The sequence below is a fragment of the Rhinatrema bivittatum genome, chromosome 3 (genome assembly GCF_901001135.1).
Source record: "Rhinatrema bivittatum chromosome 3, aRhiBiv1.1, whole genome shotgun sequence".
Lineage (NCBI taxonomy): Eukaryota > Metazoa > Chordata > Amphibia > Gymnophiona > Rhinatrematidae > Rhinatrema > Rhinatrema bivittatum.
The window spans coordinates 484,284,483-484,305,054 of NC_042617.1; the positions used below are offsets into that span (position 1 = coordinate 484,284,483).

At 42.3% G+C, this 20,572-nt stretch overlaps 1 protein-coding gene across 1 annotated transcript in view; it reads left to right on the forward strand.

The window, feature by feature from the left end:
- The window catches only part of PTCHD4 (patched domain containing 4), a 208,640-nt gene extending 188,644 nt beyond the window's left edge, over window positions 1-19,996 (forward strand). The window contains 2 exon segments of the mRNA XM_029596049.1: window positions 18,188-19,045; window positions 19,048-19,996. Coding sequence (XP_029451909.1) covers window positions 18,188-19,045; window positions 19,048-19,820 — 1,631 coding nt within the window. The 3' untranslated portion in view covers window positions 19,821-19,996.
- Window positions 19,997-20,572: the final 576 nt, after the last annotated feature.

The window sequence follows — 20,572 nt, forward strand, 5'->3', positions numbered from 1 at the left end:
TTATGTCTTCAGTGTCTTGTTTAAGTCTTGCCTGGATCTTCAATATTCTTCGTCATGTCTTCAGCTATAGGATGACCATCACTACAGTTCCTTGCCAAGAATCTTCCAACATTTGTTCTTGGACCCTTGCTCATCCCCTGTCAGTATGGACTGATACCTTGTCTCCTCTAAGCTGTTGATACATGGATTGAGGAGGGGGTATTTAAGGAGGGGGTACTGTTACGATTCCTGCCTGCGGAGCTACTCTCCGCAAGCAGGCCTCTCATCTCTGATGCAACTGGGAAGCCGCCGAAGTGCTTGCGACCTAGACCGCCGTGCTGCCGGGCTTTGCCTTCATCTTCGCGATCCTGGGACGCCACTATCCCATGCTGCCGACTCCCTTTTCAGCGGCAGGACCCGCTGCCGAGATCCCCTGCCTTGCAGCGGGGAAGCCGCAGACCTCGCCTTTCTTCGCGTCCTATGCCGAAGACAAAAGCCATCTTCATGCAGCTTAGAGGCCGCACCAGCCAGCTCCTCTCACAGCAGGGAGCCACGAGCCAGTCTCCTGAATGGCAGGGGAAAGCCTGCTGCAGCTCCGACATCATCCTGCGGCCTGGAGGCCACCCCGAAGCCTGCCTGCTCCTTCGCATCTGCGTGCAGGTAGACGCCGCTGTCCCTGATGCTGTTCTGTTCCTGCTTGCTTCTAGGTGCCGGCACACGCTTCTTCATTATATTTAAAGGGCCCGCAGCCAGATATGCCCCGGGCCCCACCTGATGACAACTTCCTGCTTCAGCCATTTATAAGGGTTCCTCTTCAGTCACTCCTGGTCTTCGGATCGGGTTCCACAGTTGTCTGTGTCTTATGACCGGTCCAGGTCCTCCTTGGTCTTCTCCTGCTTTGACGGCTTTGTCTTCATGTTCCTGATATCCTTTGTTCAGGTCTCCAGTTATCTTCATGTTCCTGATGTCCTTCGTCCATGTCTCCAAATGTCTTCAGGTGCTGTTGTTCTTCATCCGTGTCTCCGGATGTCTTCATATTCCTGATGTCCTTCGCTTTTACCTCCTGATGTCCGATGTCCTTCCTGATGCCTTTGCCTTTGCTACTGCCTCCATGCCTCGGTTCCTTGATGTCCACTTTCCTGGCGTGCCGTTGTCGTGGTCCGCGACCATCCCACGGGCGGGCTGTGTAGGGCGCCTCACAGTACAAAGGCCATCTTCATCTCTGCAGTGCAACCCTCTGCAAGACTTCTGCTTCAGTCCTAAGTTTTAATCCTTGAGAATCGTGAATCCTGTGCTTGAATCTTGTCCCGGTCTTCGGAGCCTATTGCAATTCACATCCATCCATGTCAAAACTCTGTTCAAACCTGCTCCACACCAGCGTGGTCTGCGATCAGTCCCATGGGTGGACTATGTAGGGCGTGCTGCATTGCAGTCTCGACCCAGCGCTTTGATCCTTGCCTTTGTCTACAGTACCTTGATTCTTGCCTTCGTCTACAGCGCCTTGATCCTTGCCTTCGTCTACAGTGTCCTTGCCTGAGTCTTCGTCTACAGTGTCCTCGCTTCAGTCTTCGTCTACAGTGTCCTCGCCTGAGTCTTTGTCTATAGTGTCCTCGCTTTAGTCTTCGTCTACAGTGTCATCGCCTGAGTCTTCGTCTATAGTGTCCTCGCCTGATTCTTCTACAGGGTCCTCGCCTGAGATTTCGTCCAAAGTCTTCTGTTTTCTAAGGACTCCATCTGCCCTCGTCCTCTGTTAGGCATGCAGGTCCAATAGAGTGTAAGACCTTGTATCTTTGTCTTCGCTTCAGCCTTGTCCTGCTCCTCATTACCCAATGTTGCAGATCGTTGTATCATGATCATATGAAAAAAGATAAACTCTTTCTTCTAATCTCTTTAAAATATCTTATATAAAAATATTGAACAGAACTGAATCCAGAAGAGATTTCTAGGGCACTCTACTGCTTACCCTCCTTTTTTAGTTGTAATCTCCATTTAAAACTACCTTCTGTTACCTATCACTCAACTAGTTTCTAGCCCAGATTACATCTTAGAAGCCAAAATCCTAAACTGCAAACATTTTTTTCAAAAGTTTTTTTGCACAAAATATAGGATAAAAGACCAACAAATATGTGAGAATGTTAAAATCTAGGTGTTTGTGTGATTTTTTGCAAGAAAAACCCTTTTTTTAAAAAATTTTTGCAAAAGTGAGCTTTGCAGTAGTAAACTTCCACTTGTCCACTATGTGCAAATGTTTGTTTAAATGCCACATTAATGATCTGCTGCAAAATCATGCAAAGCAGCTCATTAATATGGTATTTTGTGAAACAGAGTTTGCAAAAAAGGCTTTGCAAGCCCATTTTTGAAAAAAACAAACAAACTTACATCTCAAGAGGTATAGGGCCTCATTTTCCAAGCAGTTTACCGCATGCGATAAATTCACGTTAACAGCAATGCAAATTAGTAATCAGGGGGCAGAGCATATGTAAAGCGGGAACCAGTTTATCATGTGTGGTGAACGGTATGGACTAGTAAAGGGTGAGAGAGAGAGAGAGAGAGAGAGAGAGAGAGAGAGAGAGAGAGAGAGAGAGAGAGAGAGAGAGAGAGAGAGAGAGAACCTTACTATAGTGCCTATGCCCTAGACAGGTATTTTAATCCCTATGGGAGGGCCACCTACTAACTCAGGGTGGGGATTAGGTATGAGCGTCGGGGGTTGGGGGCCACTTTCGCATTCCACATGAGACCTACGGAAAGAACAGTGGTCTCTAGTGAAGATTTGCTGGCCGTCGGAGTGAGGAAACTCACTCCAAGAGAAGATTTGGGCAACGTTCTCTCCACCTAGCTTGTTGTTGCCCAGGTAGAGTGTCCAGCAAGCTAGGTGGAGAGAACGTTGCCCAAATCTTCTCTTGGAGTGAGTTTCCTCACTCCGACGGCCAGCAAATCTTCACTAGAGACCACTGTTCTTTCCGTACGTCTCATGTGGAATGCGAAAGTGGCCCCCAACCCCCGACGCTCATACCTAATCCCCACCCCGAGTTAGTAGGTGGCCCTCCCATAGGGATTAAAATACCTGTCTAGGGCATAGGCACTATAGTAAGTCTCTCTCTCTCTTTCTCTCTCTCTCTCTCTCTCTCTCTCTCTCTCTCTCTCTCTCTCTCTCTCAGGGAGCGGTGCTTCAGAAGCACTGTCTCCCATTGTTAAAGGGGAACCCCACCCTTTTTCTCAAAACATTGTGGGGTCCATATTCAGCTGCAGAGTAGCTAGTTAAGTTAGCCATATAGTCAGCCACGCCGTTGAATATACGTGGCCAGATAGGTTAATTGGCTAACTCTGAATATTGGAATTAGCCACATAACTTATGTGGCTAACTCTGGCCTGCCCCAAAACACCTCCCACCTGTCCCCAGACAGCCCCCAAATTATGTGGCTAAATTCTAGCCACATACAGCTTTAAATATTGCCGCTTTGCCATTTAGATGGATAACGTTTCAGATGTCCACCTAAATGGCTTCTAAATATCAGCCTTGTAAAGTTTAAATTTGGGGACCCACCATCTCCCTTTTCCTCATGCCCCCATACACCCAATTTACCCCATTGAAAGAGTCATCTTCTGGGAGCAGGGACAATCCCTCTTTGCTCCTGCTCTACCTGTGCCATTTTACACAAAGGCACCGGTAAATCTCAGGCACTCCTTTCCTCTTCATGTGGGGGCAGGTAAAGGAGTACCTGGGGTCAATTGGTGCCATTTTGGAAAATGGTACTGGTGTGGCAGAAACAGGTGGAGATCAATTCTTTGTTCCTAAGATGACTCCTTCAAGGAAATAAGCATTAAGTGCAATAGGGGACAGTAAGACTTGGGGCCCCAAATTTAAATTTTTACTTTTTGGGGGTGATAAAGGATAGGAGTTAAGGGGTTGAGTTTTCAACATAACATTTTTTCTACACTTACAGCTAGGAGAGTCGGGGGGGCTGCATGGTGGTTGGAATCCATTAGGATCAGCAGGAATTTTTACACAAATGTTGGGGCAGGGGAGAATAGGGATGTGAATCGTTTTAGGACGATTAAAATTATCGTCCGATAATTTTAATATCGTCTTAAACCGTTATGGAACACAATACAATACAGATTCTAACGATTTATCGTTATAAATCGTTAGAATCGTGAGCCGGCACACTAAAACCCCCTAAAACCCACCCCCGACCCTTTAAATTAAATCCCCCACCCTCCCGAACCCCCCCCAAATAACTTAAATAACCTGCGGGTCCAGCGGCGGTCCGGAACGGCAGCGGTCCGGAACGGGCTCCTGCTCTGAATCTTGTCGTCTTCAGCCGGCGCCATTTTCCAAAATGGCGCCGAAAAATGGCGGCGGCCATAGACGAAAAAGATTGGATGGCAGGAGGTCCTTCCGGACCCCCGCTGGACTTTTGGCAAGTCTCGTGGGGGTCAGGAGGCCCCCCACAAGCTGGCCAAAAGTTCCTGGAGGTCCAGCGGGGGTCAGGGAGCGATTTCCCGCCGCAAATCGTTTTCGTACGGAAAATGGCGCCGGCAGGAGATCGACTGCAGGAGGTCGTTCAGCGAGGGTTCCGGCGCCTCGCTGAACGACCTCCTGCAGTCGATCTCCTGCCGGCGCCATTTTCCGTACGAAAACGATTCACGGCGGGAAATCGCTCCCTGACCCCCGCTGGACCTCCAGGAACTTTTGGCCAGCTTGTGGGGGGCCTCCTGACCCCCACGAGACTTGCCAAAAGTCCAGCGGGGGTCCAGAAGGACCTCCTGCCGTCCAATCTTTTTCGTCTATGGCCGCCGCCATTTTTCGGCGCCATTTTGGAAAATGGCGCCGGCTGAAGACGACAAGATTCAGAGCAGGAGCCCGTTCCGGACCGCTGCCGTTCCGGACCGCCGCTGGACCCACAGGTTATTTAAGTTATTTGGGGGGGGGTTCGGGAGGGTGGGGGATTTAATTTAAAGGGTCGGGGGTAGGTTTTAGGGGGTTTTAATGTGCCGGTTTTTCGATTTTTCGATTTTTAACGATTTTTAACGATTTTTCACGATATTTTACCCCCCCAAACGGCAACAATACGATTCCCTCCCCCTCCCAGCCGAAATCGATCGTTAAGACGATCGAGGACACGATTCACATCCCTAGGGGAGAAGCTTCATAGGCCAAATAGATCCTTTAACAAGGGGATCCCTGAAGAACCTGGGCCACCCTTTGTGCATTGCCATAGCTGGAAATGCACAAATATCTTGGTTGTGGCAATGTGCAAGAACTTTCACATCCAATTTCCGTAAGAATTCTAATGAGCTTGGAGCTCATTAACATTCATAGCAAAATTATGTGCAAAATAGAACTAACCCATGGAAAATACCACTAGCTAGCTAGCAATCAAGCTCATAGGAGCCAATCTCAGGCTGCTTGGTTTTATTTATGAGTATACTGTTTGGTCTAATATCAAGGGCCTTCATGCACATCCAGTACCCACCCCTATTTTAATTATTTCATCACACAGTCAAAAAACTGATTAAATCTGTTCAGACTTGATCTTCATCAAGGAAAACCATGATGTTTTGAATCTTGTAACCCAGTATATTCAAGATATTCCATTCTCCTTTACTTTAGTAGTGTCTCTTAATTTACCCACTTCTGAAGTCAGATTAACTGGTCTATGGTTACTAGTTTCTATCCAATTCGTACTTATGATGCTAGAGAATGTTTACCCAGCTCTAGTTTTCTAGAATTATTCCAGTTTCCAAAGAGTGATTGAATAGAACTTTTAGTATTGCTACCAGAACCACTCTGAACTCCTTTAATATCATAGAATATATTCCTTCAGGTCCCATTACCTTGTCAAGTTTCAGTTTTGCTAATTCCCTGCAAACCCTCTCTTCAGTAGATGAGGTGGAATATATCTCTCAACCAAATGTACCCTTACCATTTATCTATGGTCTTTCTCCAGCCCCTTTGTTAATAAACACAAGCAATCAATTTTTTTATTTCTTTTTCAAAGTCATCCAGTTCTTAATAGTTGCTCTACAACAATCAATAATGATTCATAAACATGAATTGCCCAAAGATCTTGGTTGCGGCAATGTGCAAAAACTTTCTCATCTAATTTCAGTATGGATGCTAATGAGCTTGGAGCTCATTAACATTCATAGCAAAATAGAGAATGCTCTATTGCAGTAGTTCTCAACCTTTTTTATACTGGGAACCAGCTAGTTACCTTTTGAAAATTAGGTGGAGTAGGTGACCCATGAGATTGATGAGCTTGATGAATAGTAAGGGCAATCTCCTAATGAGATTTTTGTGCCTGTTGTGTCAACATCAAATTTTAAATTTTATGAATACATGTTAATCAAAAAGAAAAGTTCACTTATGATAGTGTAGCCAAATGGTGAACTTGTAATAAATTGATGGAAAGATAGAAGGAACTATAATATATGATCATCGTGCTTAAAGCTATAATTACAAACATACTGGTGCTTTGTTATAATCATTTGGCTCCTTCCTACCACTCTTTAGATCCATTTCTTCTCATTTATTTTTGTATAGAATATGCAATAAAAATCAAAATATGATTTATAAAACAAATGCTCCACAGTTTAAAAAATTTGGCTAGAGATATGCAGCCAATAATGCTGTTAAAAAACAAGTAAACTAGTGCTTCAAAGATAGCATCTCTTTTCATATCATAGATGTAATTAACTTATGATGATGACCTTGCAGGTGCTAAATTAACTAAGCACACTATGGATGCAACAGCTTGTCACACCACTGTCCCGACACTGACCGTGTTTCAAAAGATCTTTGTCAGGGGCGATTGTTGAAATGCTGCTCATCGTCTAAGTATCGAAAAGCTGCACGAAAGCTCACTTGAATGACTCATGATATATACACCAGCTGCAAAAAAACACCAATCAGAATTTAGTTGATATGTAGTAACGATACCACACAAAAACACCAAACCAAATCAAGGACATCCAATCCAGATCATCATTTAGTCCAGTAGGAACTTTGGCTTGTAATTTGTATATCCAAAATTGAATAAATATTAGACAAAGATACCCAGTGCATCTCTCCAATGTTTACTTTATTTCAACACTTTGATTTAGTTGCTGTCATTGCAGAAAACCCACATTTGCAACGATAGGTAGAGTAAAATGGCAATAAGATTATGACTGCAAGTTTGTTGAGTTTGGGATATTCTTTGTTGTCTTCATCCAGAAAACAGATAAAGTCGGTTTTGAAATTGTAACTTCAGGCCTTCATCATTTGACAACTTCGACAACTTGACCGCTAATAATGGCAACAATGAGGTCTTTGTATCTACAGATGAGATGGGATCTCAAATCCATTGTTTTCCTTGCCAGGGAGCAGACTCAGAAGGGAAATACTCTATAAATTTTTGTGAGAGTTGCAATCAGATGCAAAGAGATTATATAACTCTAGAAAGCAAGATTAAAATCTTTACTATGATCAATATCCATCAATACAAAAGATGAGAATATGGTGAAGCAATTGCACCTGACTCTTTCCTTCCAGACTGAGGGCCTGGTTTACTAAGGCTTTTCCCCATTCTGGGGCAGATTTTAAAACCTGCGCACGGGCGCAGATTTGTTCGCGCAACCCAGCGTATCTTACGCGCACAACCCTTTGAAAATCTACCCCTCTATGTCTAATGGAAAAACGTTTAGGGGTAGATTTTCAAAGGGTTGCGCTCGCATGTTATAAAATCGGGCACATGTTATAAAATTGAGTTGCGTGAACAAATCTGTGCCCGCGCGCAGGTTTTAGAATCTGCCCCTCTTTATGTAATACCTGCCACCACATTTTTAATGGGTTATTATTCGCACAGGGGCGGATTTTAAGAGCCCTGCTCGCGTAAATCCGCCCGGATTTACGCGAGCAGGGCCTTGTGCGCCGGTGCGCCTATTTTACATAGGCCTACCGGCGCCCGCAGAGCCCTGGGACATGCGTAAGTCCCGAGGTTTTTCGAGGGGGGCGTGTCGAGGCGGGGCCGATCGGCGCAGCATTTTCGGGGCGGGACGCGGTGTTTGGGGGGGGGCCCGGGGGTGTGGTTTCAGGCCGGGGCGGTCCGGGGGCATGGCCGTGCCCTCCGGAACCGCCCCCAGGTCCCATCATGGCGCAATAGAGGCCCGCTGGCACGCGGGGATTTACTTCTCCCTCCGGGAGGCGTAAATCCCCCGACAAAGGTAAGGGGGGGTCTAGATAGGGCCAGGGGGGTGGGTTAGATAGAGGAAGGGAGGGGAAGGTGAGGGGAGGGCGAAAGCAAGTTCCCTCCGAGGCCGCTCCGATTTCGGAGCGGCCTCGGAGGGAACGGCGGAAGGCTGCGTGGCTCGGCGCGCGCCGGCTTCACGAAATCGGCAGCCTTGCGCTCGCCGATCCAGGATTTTAGCGGATACACGTGGCTACGCGCGTATCTACTAAAATCCAGCGTACTTTTGTTGGCGCCTGATGCGCCAACAAAAGTACGCTAAGGCGCGCTTTTTGAAAATCTACCCCACATCGTTGCCATTCTTACAAGTATATTTTTTATAAAATAAGTAGAGAAAGTAGTTGTTTTCCCGCATTACCAATTGCATGCATACCAAAACATATGCACATACTCTTGGGGCAGAAATATACAGTACTTTATAAATTGTGAGGTTCCTGCCATGCAGTTTATAAAATACCATCATAAATCTCTGGGTCCACTTATATGTGCATTTGATGCCTTGGATGCACTTTTGAAAGCTGGGCTCTAGGCGAGTACGTATAATTTTATAAAAATATTATGTATGCAGAGCAAACAGAACAAATGAAATGACTGCAGATACTTATCCCCTCCACCCCTGCACACTCCCTCCCCTCCTCCAAATTCTCCTGGATCCTTCCAGCATCTTACCTCATCTGTGGGGTCAAAATTGGGCAGCCTTTCCTTCCTTTCTGGAGCTGTATTTGAAAATGACAGTGGTTGAGGCAGGAGCGACTAGGGCAAGGGTTCTCAACCTTCTTAAAGGGGAACACTTAGCCTGTCAAGTTTTCAGGATACTTAAACAAGTAACACCGCTATCTTCCATATAATATGTGATGAGGTCAAGTAGAACAAAAGTACTACGAATGTACCAGTTCTCCTTTCCTCTATTAACATAATGCTATTTCTGAGATGCTGTTAAAATGACCTTCATAAGAGTCCTATGAGGGACAAATATGATTCCTTTACAACCCTCAATTTGATTGCACAGTGGAATTCTGATTTGGGTCTGAATCTGGGCACACAAGCTTGGAAAGGTTTCTGGCTAGTGGCTCATCACATTACTATTTGTGCCCGACATACAGAACTCGTGGTTAAGTTGTTTCTCAGGACATATTGTACACCTATATATTATCCATAGTTTAATTCATAACCATAATCATACTTCCACCTGGCTTCGTTCACTACTGCGCATATACAAACCGACGCGACACTTAAGATCACTTAACCAAAATTTACTAGATATCCCTTCTCCTAAACAAGCCAGATTAGACCTCCCTAGAAAAAGAGCCTTTTCAATAGCCGGTCCAACACTTTGGAACACTTTACCAAACCATTGCTCGATATCCAACCCTGCACATTTCAAAAAATCTCTCAAAACATATCTTTTTCAACTTGCATTCAACACGTCTTCTAATTAAACTTAATCATCAATACCGAACTTACCCTCTTAAACTTAGTTACACCCATTACAATCCCATTTATACTACACATAACTACAACATACCTGCTCATTCACACGTTTCCAATTATCATACCCTTCTCCCTTCTTCCCTTTATCTCATATAATTTTTACGCTCTATTTCTCCCATTTCCCCTTCCTCCTCCCGTTCCCCTTCCCCCCCTCTTACCCCTTTTCCCCCAAAACAATAAGCCCATGGTTCCAATCTTTTTATAATTTTAATAACCTTATATACTAGCATTCTGTCTAGTTATTACTAATTTTTATGTAAAGTTTAAAAATTCCATTTTATTTTGATTATTCTATTTTTGGTTTTAAATCTGTGAACCGTTTTTGATAAAATTTCTTTTTAAAAAAAAGGTATATAAATACTTTTTAAATAAATAAATAAATAAATAAATATTTTAAGTTTTATTCTGATAGTTCTGACTGTTGGCAGGGCTGTGGCCATACGGGTAAATACATACATATGTGGTGGTTTTGCCCATCTGTCGAGCAGTTTTGGTCACAGGTGATCCAGGAGATATCTGACATTCTCAGTATTCCAGTTTATATTACATCTCTGTTAGGCTTACTTGTTTAGATGAACGGGGTCGCTTATTCCTCAAAACGTTTGTAAATTCATTGGACAATTATTACTCGCAGCTTGTTTTACAATTGCAACTTTTTGGAAATTTCAACCTGCTATGGCCCACTGGAGGGTGCAAGTGCATGATGTGGCTGATTTGGAAAAGCTTTCATTTAATTTGGTTGGGGAATCATTTAGGTATACACAAGTGTAGGAGATGTATCATCAGCATTATGGTCATACTGTATCCTCTGCTTTCTAACCCATTACATTCAGGGCTGGTGCAAGGGGATTAGGCGCCCTAGGTGAGCCTTCTCCCTTGCACCCCCCTCCCCCCGGTCTCGGCCCCGACTTCTACATCATTTTCGATCACGCCCACCGGCTGTGTGGTTTTCTGGGTTGCGAGCAGGTTGGGCACTGCTCGCGGCCTGCCAAATCTCCACTCCTCTTTGCCGCCACTTGCGGCCCCATATAGTTCGCACCCAGTGGCGTACCAAGGGTCTCCGGCTTTAAAATTGGTTTAAAAAAAAAAGTGTTAATAAAAAAGTCCAAAGGGTCTTCTGCGTAATTTTAAAAAGCTGGCCAGTTTCACACTTCTAGTAAAACTACTATAAAATTATTTGATAGCCTCATTCAACTAATTCTATATGGCTATGAGAGTGAAGTCTGGAGTATATAGGAAGGGACAGAATGTCAATATAAATCCTGCACCTCCAGTTCTCTAACTCTGTGCATCCACTCAAATTCCCCCAAACAATGGAGTTTGGATGTTTCCCTTACAGCTCATCATAGTAAAAGATATTTTCAAATTCTGGTGGCACCTCACAGTAACAGCAGCACAAACAACTTCCACTGCCAGGCACATTGTGAACTAACACAAAACCCCGCAAAAAAAGACACTCAAAATCTATACTGCAATCCCATCGTAATATAACAGTAATAACACCAAGGACTCAAACAACAATAACCCTACCTGTGAAAAAGCAAGGGTAAATATTACACTGGGTCCTAGAATACTAATACACCACCTACTGAGGAAACAAAACAAACCCGATTGCTATAGATCCCTATACAGACATTATATGCTAGCAGAATCTCTCATCACGGTCACACACACAGAGCAGAGACAGACTCTCACCAAATACAGAATACAAAATGAAGGAGCACAAATTAGACAAAAACTGAAATGGAAACTCCATGAAGCCAGACTCTGTGTATTAACAATAGAAAATAGAACCACCATTCCTCATAAAACAAATAAAATCAAGAAACATAAAGCATCGGTTATAATAGTAAAACCATAATAAAAGAATAAGAACATAAGAACATAAGAAATTGCCATGCTGGGCCAGATCAAGGGCCCATCAAGCCCAGCATCCTGTTTCCAACAGAGGCCAAAACCAGGCCACAAGAACCTGGCAATATTTTAAAATTACTGATAAATAGAATTTCTATTAATTTAAATCATATACATTTTTTACAATTTCCCAAACACTAATAAAATATTTCAAAACAGCACATATATCAAATAACATTCAATAATTAAAATAAGAATTTTAAAAAGCCCCTGCTGTCCCCTTCTGTGGGAGCTCTTGATTTCCAGTCACCCTGATATTGTCGAGGATTAGGAGGTTATCCTCTCTCTCACACACACATATTCACATGTCCATTCTCTCTCACGCATACACTGTCACATACATACACATTCATGCTCTTATATCCACCATAACCTCTCGCTCTTACTGACACTGACAGGCTCTAAGACACTCTCTCTCCCTCCACACCCCCCCCCCCCCCCACACACACACACACAAACTCTTACTCCCTTGGATTTTCTCATACACACTCATGCTCTCACACTCACTGGCTCCCTCACATACACACAAACACACACACCCAGGCAAGCTCCCAGTCATTCTCATACACACACACTGACCCCCAGGCAGGCTCCCATTCATTTTCACACCACTCCCTCCCCATCCCCCAGGCATGCACACATTCATTCTCACACACACAGACCCCCAGGCAGGCATCCATGCATTCACACACATACACCCCAGGCAGAGTCCCATTCATACACATGCACACACTAAAGGCAGAACCCCCTCTCTTTCTTTTACCAGCAACCTCGCAACCTCTCTCATTCCTCTGCTGCCAATGTCATTGCTGCCACATGGCTATTGGGGAGGCGCCGATTGCTGCTACTGACACTGAAGCCCATTCTGCTGCCTCCTCTGTGCAGGCCCTGTGGGCTTCCACTTTCTCCATGCTGATCTCATACATTGTGAGATCCGCATAGAGAAAGTGCTATTCTTGCACATTACCAAAGATTACATGTGCCAATCACTAAAAAGTAATTTTTTTTTTTTTACCTTTGCTGTCTGATCTTAGTTTTCTAATCGGTTGGTCACAGGCTTTTTTTTCCCCACCTTCCCTTTCTTATTTTTTTGCCAATTCCTTTTATATTGTCTTTTTTTCTATTTCTTTTCTCTCCATTTTCTTCCCTCAAACACACAGTCAGGTTCTCATTCTCACATGCATTTCTCTCTCACACACACACACAGGCTCTCACTGTCATATGCTCTCTCTCATACAATCATTCATACATACATTCTCTCACTGGCACATGCTGTCTGACTCAAACACACAGGCTCTCTCTCACTCCCACATGCTGCCTTGCTCAAGCACAGGCTCTCACTGTCACATGCTGTCTCTCTCACACACACAGAGGCTCTCACATGCTGTCTCTGCAAACAATCAGATCCTCACTCCCATACACAGTCTCTCAACTCACTCTCACACACACAGGCTCTCACTCTCACATGCTCTCTCTCATACAATCATTCATACACACAGTCTCTCACTGGCACATGCTGTCTGAGTCTCACACACACAGGCTCACTCTCACACTCCCACATGCTGTCTTGCTCAAGCACAGGCTCTCACTGTCACATACTGTCTCTCTCTCTCTCACACACACACACACACACACACACAGAGGCTCTCACATGCTGTCTCTGCAAACATTCAGATCCTCACTCCCACACACAGTCAGAGTCTCTCACTCTCACTCTCACACTCACTCTCACACAGTGAGACAACTCATCTCATACACACACACACACACACACTCTCTACAGACCCTCAGCCTCTCTCTCATCTCTGGGCCTCCTCTTCGCCGGTCGCCACAGGATGGGCTCTGCAGTGGCCCTGCTACAGGGCCTCTTCCTCTTCTCGGGCTGCTGCGACTTGGGATTCGCGGCGGCCCGTAAGCGCTGCTCCTCTTCTGCATGTACTGATGCTCCTCCTCCTTCCTGCCCGCATGGCTCCGGCAACGTTTACTTCCGGGGCCACGCAGGCAGGAAGGAGGAGGAGCATCAGCACATTTAAACTCGATCTTTTTCTTCGGGCCATGGTGACGTGAGCTCCACCATGGCCCTGCCGATCTGCCTGCTATATGCGTGTTGCTGCTCAGCCGCCAGTGGGATGAGGTCCACTGGCGGCCACATGAGCCTCCCTTGCCCTGGGGGCATTGGCTCCCTTCAGGATACCACTGCTCGTGGCGCCCCCTAATACTCTGCGCCCTAGGCCCAGGCCTAGTTCGCCTAGTGCTTCCACCGGCCCTGATTACATTCAAATATCAATGTCTTGGAATGGTATGTAAATGATTTGTTATTGAGATTCTGAGAGGGCTGTGCTCCACTTCTTCTTTCTGATATATGCAGTATGCCATAAAAAGAAAAGACTTGTTTCGATAAAGAGTTATAAAAAAAAATGATCTTCATAATAGGCATCATGGATATATGTTACCACTTCATGACTCTGCCTTATATATAATCATTGGTCAAAATAATCTCACTGTTTCTGTTATCAATTTACTAAGTGTAGAACTGAAAAAATTTTTTTACATTTTTCACTTGTAAATAAAATACACAGTCTCAATTGCAATTTATTTTGTATAAGAACAAATGTAGCAAACTTATCTCAATTGTTTGTACCTGTAAGCTTGAAACAACATCTCAAAATTGTGATCTGAATCTGATGCACGCTGTACTGTAGTTTATCAAGCCCGAAACAGGACTGTGTTTCAAACTGAAATAGTTATCCTTCAAGGAGCAAAGATTAGCGTTCATTCGTGCTAGCGTTTTCAGCTTGTAACGGTGTTTCAAAGTTTTGGGCTTGATGAACTACAGTGCAACGGGCATTAGACTGGGACAAGCTGAACTTTCTATGTCTATTTACCTTGAATTAACACTGTGATTTCTTAACATTTGAGCTCAGAGCACTTGCAAGTTTTGGGTTCCCTCCTGATGCAGTTATTACAAAACATGGCCTGTGTCAGGGGACCATTCACCCTTCCTTATAACTTTTTGCTGTATGCTGATACACTGCAGACTCTGCCTATTAAAGTCTAAACAAACTTCTGATGAACTTTATGGACATTTAAATTGATTACATCTTCCCTCTCTATTTGGTGATTGTCTATTGATAGCTATGTCGCCTTATTTTGTGGCCAGTGTCTATTATGCATAACTTGAGAGCATAAGAACATAAGACTTGCCATACTGGGTCAGACGAAAGGTCCATCAAGCCCAGTATCCTGTTTCTAACAGTGGCCAATCCAGGTCACAAGTATCTGTCAGGATCCCAAGGTGGAGACAGAGTCCAAGCTGCTTATCCCAGGGATAAGAAGTGGATTTCTGCAACTCCACCTTAATAATGGTTTATGGACTTTTCTTCCAGGAACTTGTCCAATCTTTTTTTAAATGGAGCTACACTAATAGTTTTCTCCATATCCTCTGGCAATGAATTCCAGAACTTAATTATGTGTTCAGTAAAAAAATATTTTCTCTTATTAGTTTTAATTGTATCACCTAGTAACTTCATTTTGTGTGCACTGGTCTTTGTACTTTTTGAAAGAGTAAACAACCGACTGCAGGTGAATTTTAAAAGCACGATGCGTGCATCAGTTAGGAGGTGTGCAAATATGTTGGGCTGGCGTGCGCGGAGTGGATTTTAAAAGCTGCTGGGATAAGCGTGTGAATGCCGCTGCATGCAGAAATCAAAAGTTTCCAAAAAGGGGTGGGGCGTGTGTGTGGTCTGGACAGGGCATGAACGTTCCAGGATTTTACCGTGAAAGTCATGTGTACATAACTCAAATGCACTGGCGTGCACTGAGTCCCTTGCTGCATAATTTTACTTCTGCTATGGATGACATGTAAGTAGTAAAACAAACAAACAAAAAAAACTAGACAGATCAGCGGGTTTTAAGGGTTATGGCTAACAGGGGGTGGGGAAGGGAGACTATTAAACTAGGTAGGTATGGAAGTCCTATCTTTTAACTGGATGAACTGGGAATGAACTCGTAAAACTATCAATGACTTCGGCATGTGTCCCTTTTTAAAATTTCCCCACTATGCGGTAGAAGTGGGATTTGCGTGCACATGCGCACGTCCAATTAAAACTGAGCACACATGTACATGTGGCAAGGCTATTTTATAACAAGCGCACATATATGCAAGTATGTTATAAAATGCCTGCATCCCTGGGTATGAGCCAATAAACATGCACACATGTGCTCCCACATGCCGGTTTAAAAGTTACCATCTTAACGTTTACTTGTTCCATTCCATTAATTAATTAATTAATTAATTAATTTATTTATTTATTTAAAAATGTTTATATACCGCTTTTACAATTCGGAGGAATTAATCAAAATGGTTCACAGCCAAACATACATAATAAGTAAACTTAACAAATTAAAACAAATTAAAACTAACAATTAAAATAATGACACAATAAACATTCAAGACCTGCGGCTTTTAAACAATTCATACAACACCCATAAGAATTCTTATGGGTGTTGTATGAATTGAAAGAGATACTGCTGTTGTAATAGATGAATGAATGTTTATGTTATGAATTAGGAGATAAAGAGTATGCTTTCTGAAATAGATAAGTTTTAAGTGATTTTTTGAACTGTTGAGTACAATTTATAAACCTCTATTATTTTATTTATTTATTTATTTATTTATTTAAAGGTTTTTCTATACCGAGGTATGGCTAGATGCCTTCACCCTGGTTTACATGTACAACAACCAATTACATTTGACAGTAAAACATTTAACAGTAACTGAGTCAGATAAAAAATAACTTGTTGCAATAAATCGTAACATTTTAAACAGGGTCTGTCAGTTGGGTCAACAAGGTAAAAGGGACAGTAATAATGGAAAAGTCAAGAATTATCGAATATGTCTTGTTTATAATGACTGGAGTCATATATCTCCTATCAGTCATCTCTTCTCCAAGCTGAAGAGTCCTAACTTCTTTAGCCTTTCCCTGCTATATCCTTTTTGAGATTCAGTGATCAGAACTGCACACAATACTCAAGATGAGGATGTACCATGGAGCGATACAGAGACATTAAGATAGTCTATGTTTTATTCTCCATTCCTTTTCTAATAATTCCTAGCATTCTATTTGCTTTCTTGGCTGCTGTTGCACACTGAGCAGAAGATTTCAACGTATTATCAACGATGACGCCTAGATCCATTTCCTGAATGGTGACTCCTAATGTGGAACCTTGCATTCTATAACTATTAGGAATCACTTGTGTATAGCCTATGCCACACTATACTATAATTAATTTGTACTATGCTTACTTACACTGTAAATTATGCACCACCCTTCTGCATCTCCATTCTACAAATCCTGCCTTGTTTCTCACTTCTGTTTCATGCCACTATCTCTTTGCTTTACTCGCACTATGCTATCTTGCATCCTCATCCCGTTCCTTAGTTCAGTGTACTCCATATGCACTCCACAATCCTTCTACCCTTAAGTCCTGCTGCTGCCTGCTCCATGACTCTGTTTATTTTCTCTTTTATCATATGGCTGTAAACTATTAATAACCAAGTAGCTCGCTCTGAGCACTATGGTAGGACAGCGAGAAATAAATCCTTGTAATAAATAAATAAATAAATACATTTTTTTTTCTGTGAGGTTGGCTGCTAGTGCTTGAGGTTTTGTTTTTTTTAAGATGAAAAACAAATGAAATGAAGTTTGTTTTTCTCATGTTTCAAAATAGGTATGGTAACTTTAAAACAGCTACATGGACGTACATGAATGCATGTATGCCAGCTCATGGACATGGACAAGGCCATTTTATAACATGCGCACATCTTATAAAATTGGCTGGACACTTGTAAATGTGCACGCCATTTTATATGGATGCACACATATGTCACTTCTACCGCGGAGGGGGGATTTTAATATACACATGTGCTGATGCAAATATCAGTTAAACTAGTTCATTCCCACTTTGCCCAGTTACAAGCTAAGACTTCCTAACCCCCTAGCTAACTAACCTCTTTTACCCTCTTTGCCCCAAGTCTTAAAACCCCACTGACTACATTAGTTTGTTTTTTTTGTTTTATAATTTACATGCCATCTATAGCAGAAGTTATGTTACACAGTAGGGGACCCTGGCAGCTTGTGTGCGTAAATATTTATGCACTGGTTTCCATTTAAATTCCCAGAATGCCCATGCCCCACCCAGACCACGCCCATGCTCCACCCCTTTTTTGGACATTTTCTTTTGTGCACGTATCGGGAGATATGCACATCCATGGACACTTCTTAAAATATGATCGCCATGTGCCGGCCTGAGAGATGCATGTATCTCCCTGATTTGGCACATAGGGCTCTTTAAATCTACCTCTAAATGAATAGAACATTTTGTTGAGGTTTCCTATTTCATTTTCAAACAAAAGTGTATCTTAATTTTCAGCCTTATATTGCCACAAGTTCAGAATAGTAGAAAATCACTTGAAAATAGAGCTGAAAGTCTGTTTAGTGAAATGTGTTTAATTACAATTGGGAAAACTAAAAATAAGTATGTTTTATGTTATTCTTTTTTCTTTTCCTTAGGTCATGGAACAAAAGGAGTTTTTGAACTTCTTTCTGGATGGCGCAGAACTAAAGAAAGCTTGCCTTTTAAAGACAGAGTGGCAGATGCATATTCTGATGTAATGGTTACATACACGATGACAAGTTCAGTCTACTTCATCACATTTGGCATGGGTGCCAGCCCTTTTACAAATCTTGAGGCTGTGAAAATATTTTGTCAGAACATGTGCGTTACAATCCTACTGAATTATTTCTATGTATTCTCATTCTACGGTTCTTGCCTCGTCTTTGCAGGCCAATTGGAGCAGAATCGGTACCATAGCGTCTTTTGTTGTAAAATTCCATCTGAAGAGTACTTAGATAGGCAGCCCATTTGGTTCCAAACAGTTATGAATGATGGACATCAACATTCATCTCACCATGAGACTGATCCCTATCAGAATCATTTTATTCAACATTTTCTGAGAGAACATTACAATGAGTGGATTACCAACACCTATGTTAAGCCCTTTGTGGTGATACTGTATCTTATTTATGCATCATTTTCTTTCATGGGATGCCTACAGATTAGTGATGGCTCAAGTATCATCAATCTTTTAGCCACTAATTCTCCAAGTGTTTCCTATGCATTAATTCAGCAAAAATATTTTAGTAACTACAGTCCTGTGATTGGATTTTATATCTATGAGCCTCTGGAATACTGGAATACGACTGTGCATGAAAACTTGAAAATATTAAGCCATGGATTCACCACAGAGTCTTGGATTGAACAATATTATCAATATTTGAAAGCTGGCAACATCAGTGCCACAAACAAAACTGATTTTATAAATATCCTGCAGAACTCCTTTTTTAAAAAACCTGAGTATGAGCACTTCAAAATGACATCATTATCTCCAAATCAGGGGATGAAATTAACATAGTTGCTTCACGTGTATATCTGGTAGCCAGAACTAGTGAAAACACACAGCGAGAGGTTGTTGAGTTATTGGAAAAATTAAGACCTCTTTCTCTCATACAAAGTATTAAGTTTATTGTTTTCAATCCAACATTTGTTTTTATGGACTACTATGGCTTGACCGTTACTATGCCTGTTTTAATATCTGGTTTCAGTGTCTTGCTAGTGTTAATATTGACATTTTTCTTGGTTATTCATCCTCTGGGAAACTTCTGGTTAATTGTCACAGTCACCTCAATAGAAATGGGAGTTCTTGGCTTAATGACACTATGGAATGTAGACATGGATTGTGTTTCTATCATGTGCCTTATCTACACTTTGAATTTTGCCATAGATCACTGTGCACCTCTGCTGTACACATTTGTACTAGCAACTGAGCACACACGAACTCTTTGCATACAAGCATCACTCAAGGAGCATGGGGCAGTCATTTTTCAAAATGTGATTTGTTTTCTTCTTGGGTTGGTTCCTCTTCTTTTTGTGCCTTCAAACCTGACCTACACACTGTTTAAATGCTTACTATTGACTGGCAGCTCAACCCTTCTGCACTGTTTTGTTATTTTACCTGTATTTTTAACTTTTTTTCCGCCATCGAAAAAACACCACAAGAAAAAGAAACGAGCCAAAAGGAAGGAGAGAGAAGAGATTGAATGCATAGAACTTCAGGAAAATCCAGACCATGTGACAGCAGTATGAAAGATTTAGAGAAATAATGTTATTAACTGTTAGAGATACGGGAAAATTAGTGGGGATGCCAGCTGCTTGTGCTGGCCATGTGTAGCAAGGCAAGAAAAATCAAGAAGGGGTATTCATGACATATGAAGGTGGAAAATGTTCTTTCAAATATAAAAGGAGTGCATGTGAACCCATAATCCCCATTCTCCACTAAGAAACAATATTTAACTAACAAAGTGTTACTGAAATTCAAATTGTGCAGTACATAAGTAAACTGGAAAATGTCAAATCTTGACATGTAGTCACAATACTTATCTGGCATATTACGTCAACACATAGCAGGATTTCAGGAAAGACTTTTAAACTCAGGCAACGTTAAATAAGACAAAATTTGTACATGAGTTAATTATTAATGAGGGTGATGATACAGTTCCTATACATCTTTGGTACACTAATGAAAGTACTATTAATTTAAATAGTAAGGACATTAGTATGACAACAGTCCAACTCCAATTACAGATGAAGAAGGAGGTAAGCTAAGACGATCACTGTATGTCTTGAAAATCAAAGAAATCATTTCCACCAAGAATGGGCCTGCTTTCTGCAGTCTGCTTGGGATGTGTACAGGTGCACAGGGATTTTTCAGATTTAAAATAATTTTTGCATTTAAAAGAACCCCAAAACATATTACTTTTCACAGAAACTCTTTGTTTTTCTGTTAATGGCATTACTAGCCTTGGTGAATCCCATGACAGAAATACTTCAAATTCTGT